Source organism: Mesoplodon mirus (genome assembly GCF_964341445.2).
Source record: "Mesoplodon mirus genome assembly, chromosome: 15".
NCBI classification, from domain to species: Eukaryota; Metazoa; Chordata; class Mammalia; order Artiodactyla; family Ziphiidae; genus Mesoplodon; species Mesoplodon mirus.
This window is the reverse complement of record NC_138991.1, coordinates 78776581-78790077: the sequence shown is the minus strand read 5'-3', so window position 1 is coordinate 78790077 and position 13497 is coordinate 78776581. Positions and strand designations below refer to the sequence as shown.

Genomic DNA, 13497 nt, shown 5'->3' with positions numbered 1-13497 from the left:
GGTCTTAGTTACTTGAGGCAAAAATAGCTTTCTGTTTTTTTAATTAAATTTATTTTAAGATCATACAAGTGGGGAAAAAAAATCACCACCCACTGAAAATAAATGACTTGTACCTAAAAAGTTGAGATGTTTTGCTCTGAGCTTTCTTCTGCTTCTACAGATTATTTTACTTTTAAAGTATAGTGCTCAAACTGAAAATAATATAAAAAGGGATCAAATCAAAAGACTATAATAGGAAACATTCCTTTCCAATTTTTATAAGCCTACTGAATTCCATCCTGTTATAAATACCATTTTCCTAACTATTCAGTCATTTTAAATTATGGCCTGTCTTCCAACCAACATCAAATATTTAATAAAATAATTCAGTTAATATAGTTTTAAAATCTGCGGCAAAGCCCACCTCATCATAGTTATTAAAAATTTTTAATTTGTTTTACCATATGGTCCCTTACCCCTCTCCATATAATATTCAGCAACATAATTATATTCTTACTTCCTCATTCCTGGTGATTAATAAACTGATTAATAAACTGATTAATAATACTGACATTCAAAAAATAGTTATTGCTAATTTACTAAGGATAAAAATACTGGACTATGCACTGGGATTGAAATATGATTAAGATACTCTTTCTTTGATGATTTCTGAATATGAATATTCAACCTAGGACATAGGTAAAATATAACAAAATTCAAAACCCACATTGAAATAAGATCTCAGTGTGATGGAGAGACTCAGCAATTTGGACTTAACTTATATTTCTTTGGTCAGCCATCACCTCTTATGAAAATCATTTAAAAGTAGAAATTAGTTTAAGAGAGCGAACGAGGCTGAGCTTCTAAGTTAACCAAAAGAAAGATTACACACATGCCCCTAGTCAACCCAAATATCTCAAAATATTTCTATACACCTCAAAAAATGGAAATTCAGACTTAGATTTCACAGTTCAGATTTTTCTAGTTAAGTGTTTTCAAATGACCTATAAATCAGATTTGAATATTACACATAAGATATGAAATATGAAGTTTCTTTCTAAATGACCCTTCTAATATTTTGTCATACCTGAATAAAATAGTTTTATAGTTTCCACTTAACTCACCTTCATCATTTATTATATTTTTCATCCCTTACTGTTCCATATAAACATTAAAAGTAAAGATTCACAGTCAATCTAAACTTACAGCTAGAGCTATTTTCTCTGATACCAACCAGTAAGAGAAAATTAGCCTAAGCATGGCAAAGTCATGCTTCTCTGAGTGGTATTCTAATAGAACCTCAGCGTGGAAAGTAGCCAAAGAGAACAGAACACATAACAAGTAAACCTGAGAACTGAACTTCTGTCCCTACAAAGAAGCAATGCCATCCTTCTACCATATCCATCCATCCATTGATATATCTATATCTATCTTTGCCTTTCTACTACATCCTAGGACTACATTTTAGTAAGTGTCTATATTTGTACAGGCACTATACTTTAAATGAGGCATTCCCATATAATGCATGTGGGGGCAGGAGGAATGGGGAAAGAGGAAGAGAAAGCTTCAAAATGCCAGTCAAAACTTAAAGAGAAAGAACTCTTTGGCTACTTTTGGAGGATTTCAGGAAACCAACTCAATCCAAAAGCTGGTAAATAAAAGGAAATCTAGCATTTATTCTGCCTTTTCTGTATAAACTGTACTGCATGAAAACAAAAAAAAAGTTGATTAGGAAAAGTTTTTACAGAAGTCCAACTAATAATAAACAAAGGAGGAATGATAAAATTAGGATAACACTATTTTGCAACCCCTAATAAAATAATGGATCAATCATCAACGGCTGCTAAATTCATGAGGGAAAAAGTTGATAGGGAACTTTACAAAGAATGGATTAGACAGACAATAACTGGACCTAGCGATCAGTCTTATCACCACAGAAAGCGATCACCAGACATCATGCAAAAAGAAGGTACAATAATCTATAAAGTATTCTTTCAAAAAGAATTAAACCCAACCCTGATCAGGCCTCTGAATTTAACTACCAGCTCATAAGAAACATAGGGGGACGGAGGAACACGCTAAATAACAAAACAAAGATGCACTGAGCAAAATCCAAAATGTGAAAAATTCTGTAAGACAAATAACTTACTTTATTCAACAGATAAACTACAAGAGGGAAAAAGGACAGAAAGAGAAGAAAGTATAGATTAAAAGAGACGTAAGAAATATATCAGTATGTGAACCTTGTTTATTAGATCTTGACTCAAGCAAACCAACTGTACAAAAAAGCAAAACTCTTGGGCTTCCCTGGTGGCGCAGTGGTTGAGAGTCTGCCTGCCGATGCAGGGGACACGGGTTCATGCCCCGGTCTGGGAAGATCCCACGTGCCGCAGAGCAGCTGGGCCAGTGAGCCATGGCCGCTGAACCTGTGCGTCCGGAGCCTGTGCTCCGCAACAGGAGAGGCCACAACAGTGAGAGGTCTGCGTACCGCAAAAAAAAAAAAAAAAAAAAAAAAAGCAAAACTCTTTATTAGACAACAAGAAAAATGTGAATACTAATTGGACATTTAATTACATTAAAGAATTAATTTTCTGATGTGAGAGTGCTGTGGTTATATTAAAACAACAAAAAAGTGTCCCTACCTTTTTAGAGATGCATGCATAGGCACACATACATATATTTACAGATAAAGTTGATAAGATATACAGGAATTGCTTTGAAACAGTCTGGGAGAAAGGTGCAGGGAGCACTGATATACATGAAATAAAACTGATCATCATTAACTGTTGAAACTGGGTGGTGGGCACAGAAAGGTTCATTACAGTACTCTATTTTTATATATGTTTTTAAATGCTCATTTTAAAGTTTGAAAAAAAATAAAGAAAAAAGAATTGTCCATTGTAGACTGTTAACCTCTGAGGCATTCTTATGTAACGTACTGACTGAGCCCACCTACACATGAGGCACTATTCCAGTTGCTAGAGACACAGAAATAATAGAGAGACAAGCATTTTAAAATTCCCTACAACACAGCAACTGACAAATGAAATAGAATTATTACAGAATTGCTAACACAGAAGAAGTAATTAGAAGCATATAATTCCAGAGATTTACTAATAGTAGTTGACAAATATAAACATGAACGATAAGCAAATGGGGTTTTTTTTGGTAATCACCTCCCATTCTTTCCTCTGCTGATCCCTAGTTCTCCAGTATTAAGAAAGTAGTAAATCAAGGGGCTTCCCTGGTGGCACAGTGGTTGAGAATCTGCCTGCTAATGCAGGGGACACGGGTTCGAGCCCTGGTCTGGGAGGATCCCACATGCCGCAGAGCAACTAGGCCCGTGAGCCACAACTACTGAGCCTGCGCATCTGGAGCCTGTGCTCCACAACAAGAGAGGCTGCAATAGTGAGAGGCCCGTGGACCGCGATGAAGAGTGGCCCCCGCTTGCCACACTAGAGAAAGCCCTCGCACAGAACCAAAGACCCAACACAGCAAAAATAAATTAATTAATTAATAAACTCCTACCCCCAACTTCTTTAAAAAAAAAAAAAAAAAGAAAGTAGTAAATCAAAATAAAAATATTATCTACTTGCTTCCTCTGTTCTGCACATTGATTTTTATATTATTTGGCAATTTTTGGTTTCCTTTTGTTAAGAAAGCTTAAAATTAAAATTATGACAAATACATCTGGCTACTACTCCTCTCATTATTATTTAACTTTGTTACAATAAAATAACAAGAAGCATTTAATTAAAGTAAAAGAAAACTGAGCAAAGTTAAGAAAAAAACTTATTAAACAATAGCTTGAGAACGTTCCATGTAATCATGAATATCAAGGCCATGACACATGGCCTTCTATAAAAACATAGGTAATAATGATAAACTACTAAATTTAAAATTGGCATGTTGTGCTAGCCCAACAAATACTATTCCTTTCCTACAAATCAGAAACTATATGACACAGAATTATAAACAGACTTCTTTTAAAACTTAGTTTGAAATCTCATACTTAAAAGATTAAGGTATTATAAATATCAATACCTATTTATATACATATACACTTATAAGCAGTGGCTTAAACACTTCGAAATAAAATATAAAAATATAACTTTACAATTGTCCTTTATCATATTTTAAAGATTTATATTTTTAAACGATCTTTCAAACTAATAAAATACTAAAACTCTCTTGACTAATATTTTAGTGTAATTGAGCACTGGGTAGGTAATGCTGCAAGAAAGCACTATGAAAGATATATATAACACAAAGAAATTAACAGATATTACTTATAGAATGAGTCATTCCATTTCATGAGAAAAAGAAGAGACCAGTCACCAATTTCCAGGTCACAATAGAGAGAAGCAAGTAACATTAGATGGAAATAAGACATTGTTTAATAGAAACACAATTCTGAGTACACCACCTAGTTCCTCATGAAGAACTTTCAAGTTCAAAAAAATATGAAGGAAAGAAACGAAATACAGAGAGCAGTTGTAAACCACTGTAAAGCTCATATTGGGAGAAAGGATTAAATATACAGACTCTTGTTAGGGAATAACAATGTGAGGTGTTACTCAATGTATCGTCTCTGATTAAGCAGAAATATTTTGGGCTGTGGCTATCTCTGAAAATACCCAACTCCGAATTCTCTAACAACCCAGTTCAACCCTACACTCCCACATGCTGAATATTCAAATAGAAGCAACCAACATAAAGGCCAAGCCTCTACACAGAGGTGAGCAGATCCAACACTGGGCAATGCAGCCTGGGTATCACTATTGCTTTTTCAATTATTCTGGCAGCAACAGAAATCTACCTCTATTTCAGGAGGCAAAATTTGTTAAAGAAGATCAGCAGGTATTGCATCCTTAGAAAACTGACCACCTACAATAGCAATGAAGAAAGAAAATCAGATGAATGAAGCACAAGTGAAAGAGAGATTCACTTGCCACAAAAAGTGGAGCTGAAGTATTCAATATTAGTTTCTCATAAACAAAAGAATAAATAAAAGACCCAACCATGAAGAGGCATATGACCCTAGTTCAGTCAAGGCCCAGAAATCTGTCCTTTTGATTTATATTCTTTTCATTACACAGCACTACCTTCTCTCAATGATGTCTTAATCAGCCCAATTAAAACAACTGCATTTACTGAAGACACTGGGCAAGCAGGTCAGATGTGTATATCCCAATCAGCTTGTTCAGTGACCCCAAGAGAACCTGGGATAGAGCCACTACCCCATTTGCCCAAGGTCACACATTTTTCCAGGCAGAGTTAGCTCTAAAAGAACTCATAGGCTTTGCTTTCCCAGAAAAACAAAATTCTCTCTAAAGCCCAAACACGCAGATAAGCATGTTCTCTTCACAGACACCAAAGGCTAATGCGGCTGCTGTTTCCCACAGATTTTGTCCATAGGAATTCCATGCTAGTCTTCTTGTTCTGGGTCCATACTATACGCTACAGTTCCACCAATCTAAGACCACAACCTGTGAAATTAGAATGTCCTCAGTCCCTTTCATAAAATTATCTTTCTTTTGAAACATTTATGTATCCTAAAAAGCACCCTGTTTCTTCTTAAATTTCACATTCAGACTATTAACACCAATGAGTGTTCATTCAAAGATAACATATTAAACTTCTATTAAATCTATTATGTTGTTTTTATAACTCTTTTCATATACCTTTTCAATATTTACCAGTTCATTTATATGCTAACACATATATTTTCTGTCAAACTATCTAGAGTCTCATCAAACCATAAAAACTTTGAGAGTGGGTAAATTTTACCATACAAATACTTTACCAATAGCACATCATAAAAATATATACTCTTCTTCAAATTATGTGAAATGTTATTTGATTTTTCTCTATTCTTCCTAATATACTATCTTTCAACTGTATCCAATCCTGAAAATAACTTGAAGAAATGCGATATATATGAACCAAATCAAAACAAATTCAAAAGGCCATCTCAGTAAAGCAACATATCCCTAATATCATTTGCTCCAACAACTACTGCAGAATAGTTTTTTAAAAGTATCTGTAGGGCTTCCCTGGTGGTGCGGTGGTTGAGAGTCCGCCTGCCGATGCAGGGGACACGGGTTCGTGCCCCGATCCGGGAAGATCCCACATGAGGCGGAGCGGCTGGGCCCGTGAGCCATGGCCGCTGAGCCTGCGCGTCCAGAGCCTGTGCTCCGCAACGGGAGAGGCCACAACAGTGAGAGGCCCGCGTACCACAAAACAAACAAACAAACAAACAAAACTATCTATAAAAAAGTACCATAACATAAATGTGCTATATCTCCAAACATGAATTATGTTAAAATAATTTCTTAAGTTTAAATAACACAGAGTAGATTGCTAAAAGCAATTAAATGACAACCAATTATTTCATACAGCAAAAATGACATCTCTTTATTAAATGCCAGGCATTCAATTCTATCAACAATTGTCCTGCAGAAGTCATAAATCAATGAGAACAGTATCTACCTGAAAAATGTTCTGAGAAACTTACCATCATTTTGGCTCTCGCCCTTCATCTCCTCCTTCCATGATGGGATGGTGTTCAAGGGAACATAGTCCCTTAGGTATTCTTTGCGTCTCTCCTCTACGGTCATCTTCAGCAAACGTTCTTGCAAAATAAAAGCAGAATCTCCATTTGTATTTAACTTTTAAGTTCAGGAATTATTTTACAATTTAAATATTAACCACATTATACTAACCAAAGAATTGGTGTGGGCTTGAAGAATACCAAAATCAAATCTAATGACTCCGTATTTGAGTGTTAAAAGGTGTCAAATTAATACTATATTAGTAGGGGGAAAAATAAGATCTAAGCCTGATGAGGAAGACATTCTTGTGATAGTCCAAGAAAGAAGTAAACTCTTTCAAACAACTACTGACAGTCTACTATGTGCCAGGTGATATGTTTATACACTGCAGGTACAAAGGTGACCTTTAACTTGGAGGAGTTCACAAAAGAGGATACGGATAAGATAAAAAATAATAGCTACATAAATAAAATACAAAATCCTAAGACAAATAAGTACAAATGCTAACAGCACAAGAAAAGCAGCCACCAAGATATTTCCTTAATTCTACAATGCCATCAACAATAAAAGTGCCCTTTCAATTAATAATACCATTGTGGAGGTGATATAAACAATACTTGAAGTATAAATCTTGATTATAAGATTAAAACATTTTAAACACTTTGAAGTAACAATAGTTGATGTTGTTTATAAAGAACGCACTGTGTGCCAGGTACTTCACATGTATAATTTTATTAAAATAATCTTCCCAACACTCAGCAAAACTGATAGTATTATTATCCTGATTTTGCAGATAGGGAAATGAAGTACATCAAAGTTCAGGAGTTTGTCCAAAGCAAGAGAGCTTTCCATTAAAATCCACTCAGTTATCTCCATTAGTAAAAAACTATAGCCTATACCGTTAGCCACTATACTGTACTACCTTCTCAAGAAAAGCTTCCCAAAGGAGGTGACATGTATGCTCATTCCTGAAGGACAGGTAGAATTCTGCCATGAAGAGGTAAGAAATAAGGATATTTCAGACTAGTAGAGCAATGTAAACAAAGATAAGGAGATACGAATAGTTTAATGAAGCTGCAAGATATGTTAGGAAGAGGGAAAGTGGCCACAGAATTGAAAAGTAACTAGAAACATAAATTAAAACGAAAATGTACAGGAATATGTATACTATGCCGAGCCGTTTAATCTTATTCTATAAAGTACACCACTAATATTCAAAGTTGACTATTCATATCCTAGAAGGTACATAAAACGATCCACTAGGATACTGGGGAAAAAAACTAAAAAATTCTATTTATTTCGAACCTAAGGAAATAAATTAGATTTATTTACAAATAAATTAAGATTTTCTAATATTCAATATATAAACTGACACTGGCAACCTCACTCATTCCGTATGTCAGCTGTCATGTATCATATATTTACTTTACCAAAGGTCGCCACAATGTAGAGCAATTGACAGTCACACTCTCACTCTCCAATTCTCTTTCAGCATATTACAAAGTATTGTAGTTTAGATGAATGGATTTAAGGACAGCATCTAGTTTTAGGTAATCTAACCCTCATAAAATAATCACTTTAAAAGATTCTTTCACAGAAATAAACTGCAGAAAGTATTAAGGTAAGCACAAGTGAAAAAATGTTGGGCACCCAACATTCCTCCCTGCTCCTAGACCTGGCTTTTCTTCAGCCACAATAGGAGACCAAAAAAAAAAGATTTTCATCGGATGTAATATATTCAAATCACAATACTACAATACTCAACACTATATTGAATTTAAGATGCCTAGGCCATTCAAGTTGAAAACAAGAATCTGGAACTCAGGAAAGATCTAGCCTAGAGATTTGGAAATTATAACCTAAAATTCTAGGCCTACAGGAAATTCATTGGGGAGGGTAAGACAGGGGACCAAACCTCAAACAAACGACATTTAGGGAGTGAACACAAAGAGGAAAAAAAATGAAATAAAACTGAGATGTCACTGAAGGTACAAGGTGAATCAGGGTCCCACTGATGTGGAAACCAGCAGAGAAAAGAGTTTTAATGAGGAGAAAAGGGGAAATCTTGTCAATTGCTACAGGAAAATCAAGAAGAATGAAAATTAATAAGCCATTGGTTTTTATCAACTGGGTCAAGAACAACACTGAAAAGAGAACAAAATGGTTAACAGCTGTCTGGATTCTAACACCAAATCATGTAAATCTGTGTGATCTTGTATTACTTAATCTCTCTATGGCTCAGTTTCTTTTTCAGGTAGTTGGTAGGTATTATTCCCAACTTATAGATTAGGCAACTAAGACTGAGAGGTTGAATAACTTACCTAAGGTTCCACAGCTAGTCATCAGTACAACTAGGAATCAAACCCAGACAAATGGTGTTCTAAGCTCTTGACCTTAAAATACACTACCTCAGGGCTTCTCTGGTGGCACAGTGGTTGGGAGTCCGTCTGCCGATGCAGGGGATACAGGTTCGTGCCCCAGTCCGGGAGGATCCCACATGCCGCGGAGCGGCTGGGCCCGTGAGCCATGGCCGCTGGGCCTGCGCGTCCGGAGCCTGTGCTCCGCAACGGGAGAGGCCACAGCGGTGAGAGGCCCACGTACCGCACACACACACACACAAAAATACACTACCTCACAGGGTTGTTGTGAGAATTAAATGAGATAATCCAAGTAAGTTACTTAAAATAGTGCTGGGCACACAAACAGGACTCAAATAGTAACTATTTTTATATTAGTACCAACATCATTGTTATTACTGAATGATTTTAGGAACATTAGTTTTCTTGGAGCATAACTTGAGATCCAGGAGATTTTGAGGGACTGAGGAAAAGAAGGAAAGTGAGAACAGCAACTCAACTCCAAGGTGAAGCCCTGTGGAAGGAAGGCTACCTTCCTTGATCGTTGTTATAGGATGAGGAGAGGAACCCAAAGACACTGAGAAACTAAACATACCCAAAAGAGAATAAATGATAGTACAAGATCTCAAATAATACAGATGAGATAAAGGGTACAAGCAGAGGGGTTAATCCTTAGAAACAAAGATGAAAAGTGCTTCCTCTAAAAAAGGAAGAAAGCTGAAAGAACAACAGACATGTAAAGAAACAAAAGAGACTATGGAGGAAAATGTTAGGGCTGTTCATGTTACATGACATGTATTTTCTCCGTGAATTAAAAGGCAACGTCATCTGTTTAGTATAGGAACTTAAGGTCTTGATGGAATAGGAAACTTGAAGGAAATGGTAAATTTGAAATAATCACATGGAGGAGGAAAAGTGATGACTAGTGTTTACCAAAGCACTACTAAAAAAGCTCAGATCACTAATATGGAAATACAGCAATATCAACGATCAGGATGAAAGATATTACGGAGCAACTTGTACTTTCAGTAAGTGTCAGAAGTACATATGGGAATGGCCTCTGTCATTCCATTTACTTAAAAGTTTAAGTGTGGACACTTAGGAAAAAAACAAGATGAATAATAAGACAATAGATAAAACACTGAGATAATTTAACTTTCAGTACTTGAAATGATAATACACATTGAGTGGTTTTGAACTAGGGCACAAAATATTAAATCAACACCGTTTATTTAACCTATGTGGACTTGAGAACTCCTTAGTTATTTATTTAAACGATGAAACATACTGGGGGGCACAGTCATATATACAGTTTCTTCAGCTTTACACAAAACTTTTCCTTAAAGAATGTTTCACCTTTGCAGATGTACTTAGTAGATGGTATCCTGAGTTAAAATATGTTTAAAGAATGCCTTGACATTTCAATGAGGTGGGTAAGCCTTCCTTTAGATTTAAATAACAGTTACAAAAATACCATACCGCCCTCTCCAGTACAATTCAGAAAAAGGTCACGCTTTCCATCAGCTTCTTAATACTAACTACTGTCTTGGAAATCCTCACCTCCTTCTTGGTGGTATAACATATGTGTGTGTGTGTGTTTGTGTATATATATATATATATATATACACACACACATATGTTTATTGAAGTATAGTTGATTTACAATATTATACTTTACTAAATATTCCAAAAATAGATATCCTGATAAGATGCTGACACACTAAAAAGTCTTCAAGTCACAATAACTTTCTCTTTTAATGCAAAAATATGTTAGTTTTGGACAAGAGAAAAATTTACTTTGTTAAGTGCCTTCTTTAATTGTGCATTTGCTTCTCTGTTTAGATAATATTAATTTGGTAATATTTTCCCCTATTATTAGAAGTAAAAGAAGAAAAAAAAATCAAGACATTAAAGTTTTAAAGATGCTTGCTTATGAAAGTCCAACAGTGTAGATGTTAAATGAAAGAACCATTATAACATTGTTACTTTAGGAACATTATTATGACAGAAAAATATAATAGTTCTTAAGTAATCGCTATAATTTCATCAATTATTCATGTATTGAAAGCAATCTCCATGTTTTCCACTATTTTGCCTTCATTATTATCAATAATACAAACCTAACATTTCAAGACCATCAATAAAAATGGGCATAAAAGATTTTTCAGTGCTTACAAGGTGAATCCTTGTTGAAACTCAAATAACTTCTATTGCGAAAACAAAGCAAAACTATTTTACATTACTTTATATATCAGCCTATTATTCTCAACAGCATTTGATTTGCGACACCAAAATTTAGTTCTATATAAGTCCATAATCATTAAAACATAATTAAATGGCATCCAGTCTGTCAATATTTAAAGACCATTTTAATTGGGTCTTTCAGTTATGCTATGTTAAATCTTCCCAGTAGTTAATGTGAAAAAAAGTCCCTCCTCATCCCCTTCCTCATGCATTGTTTTAAGTAGGCCCCTACATAAAGGATTTTTTTTCCCCATATTCATTCCTTTTCTTTCATCCACTGTTTGGCCTTATTTATAAAGACCAGCAGTTGCAGTAAAAATCCAGATTTTAAAGAACTATTATCAAGGAAATTAACTTTCACTCTAGTCACCCCTTTATCCTTGTTCTATAAAAAAGATGGGATACTTAGGAGAGATTTGCACTTCCCTCACTCGACCTCACTCCTGATACAGAGCAGAAGCAGTGCGAATACTTTTTACTACATTTCTGTACATCAGCTGCTGAAGAGTTTTTTTAAAAAAAGAAAGAAAAGAGAAAAGGAAAGAGAATAGGAAGGAAGGAAGGAGAAAGAAGAAAGAAAGAAAGAAAGAAAGAAAGAAAGAAAGAAAAAGAAAGAAAGAAAGAAAAGACTACAGACTCAAGTTTTACCTTGAAATATTACCTAACTACGGTGCCAGAGAAAAACAGGGAGGGAGGTGGAGAAAAGAGGGTTGGGTCGCACACCTCTGTGCCTCATCGACATCAGCGTCACCGTCAACCTGGCTGATCTGGATAAGCTTTGATCTGCACGAAACTCAGGAATGGGCTCATTCACAGAGAGCGACATCAGTCTCACACTCTTACTCGGAGCAACTTCAGACTATGAATGGGGATGGAATCTAGAGGAAGTCACTGCAGAGAAAAGCTCATTCAGACTTCTCTGACTGCTCTTAGCCTCGCGGACAAGACCCGCTCGTTTTAGGTTCCCGTAGAGATCTAGGCTTCAAAAGTCACACTGCGGCGCAGAAGCAGGGGCCCTGGCTGAATATCCGAAGGTGGGGACGCCCAGCCAGCGGATAGGAAGGAGACAGGGGACAGAGGCGAGGGGTGAACGTCTGAGGCTCGGCGGGAGCGGAGCATCAGCAGCAGCTGCAGCCGGGGTGCCAGCTGGCGGGCACGTATCCGCGGGACACCCGGGCCGGGAGTCCGAAAGTCCCAGCTGGGGTCCGGGGACAGGGTGCGGGGGCCTGAGCAAGTTGTACGCAGCCCGCGGGCCGCCGCGCGGCGGTCCGCGCCGCTAGAGGGGCGAAGGTGACCGGGCGCGGCGGGCGGCAGAGAGGGGCGTGCGCCCACACGTGCGCTAGCGGCAGGTACCCGGGGACGGCGCGTGCACGCCGGCGTGCGCGCGCGTACGCGCGTGTGTACACACGGACCCGCCAGGGAGGCGGCACCGGCCAGCCGGGCGCGAGGCGGGAGCGGGGCGGAGGGCGCCGCGGCACACACAGCCCTCACTCCCGCCCCCACCCCACCCCACCCCACCCCCGCCCCCCGGGACTCGACGGGCCGGTTACCTTTCTCCTCTCTCCACACCTTTTTCTTCTTGTTGCTGGGGTACATGTTGCTGTGGGGGTGGCTGGCTTTAAGCTGCAAGTTCCCCAGGCTCACGGGCAAACAGGGTGTATGCGGAGTGGGAGGGGTGGGAGGGGGCGCTCGGGAGGGAAAAAGTGGAAGAGGCTCCGGGTCCCGCGCTGCTCGCCGCTCTCCAGTCGCCGCCCTCCTCCCTCAGCACGCACTCGGTTCCGGCTCCCACCCGCCTCAGCCCCGCGGCCGCCACCACAGCAGCACCTCAGAGCCTGTCAACTAGGTCACGCCTCGCGCTAACCTAACACCCGCGCAGGCCCCGCCTCCCAGCCGCTAGCCAGCGCCGCCTCCCATTGGCTGCACCGCCCGCCGCTCTCCGCGTTCCAGCTACCGCGCGCCCCGACTCCGGCCCCAGGGCGCACGCGCAGGCGCAGGCTCGGGCCCGACGCCGAGGACGTTGGGGAGCTGTTGGGGGCGGAGCCAGGGCTCGAGGGGGCTGGAGGTGGCTCAAGACTGGGGCGGGACGTGGGGCGGGGCGGCCCCGCGGGAGCACCGTGAGGCGCTGGGCGCTTCTCTGCGGCTTCGCTGCGCTGGGAAAACCCGAGGGCGTGGCCTATAGGAAGGGCCAGGTGCGCCAGGTGATTGCGCGCTGACTGGGAAAAGCTGCCTCAGGGCCTGGAAGAAGTGGAAGTGTGAGGAGATGTGAGTCAACACGAATTGTATACTTTCACTGTCACCGCCCAGTCTGGACGGATTTTACCGGATAATCTGAAGCTTTCCTCTTGGTGGGCAAATATAACCGA

At 39.0% G+C, this 13497-nt stretch overlaps 1 protein-coding gene across 5 annotated transcripts in view; it reads right to left on the bottom strand.

Moving 5' to 3' along the window:
- MACROD2 (mono-ADP ribosylhydrolase 2) overlaps window positions 1–12963 on the bottom strand; it is a 1980208-nt gene extending 1967245 nt beyond the window's left edge. For 4 of the 5 annotated variants that reach the window (XM_082645906.1, XM_082645907.1, XM_082645909.1 and 1 more), the window contains exons 1-2: window positions 12685–12963; window positions 6497–6613 (exon numbers count right to left, since the gene is read on the bottom strand). In XM_082645906.1, the coding sequence (XP_082502032.1) occupies window positions 6497–6613; window positions 12685–12730 (163 nt within the window). In that variant the 5' untranslated portion in view covers window positions 12731–12963. The remainder of the gene's footprint in view (window positions 1–6496; window positions 6614–12684) is intronic. The other variant, XM_082645908.1, reaches the window with a different exon arrangement.
- Window positions 12964–13497: the final 534 nt, after the last annotated feature.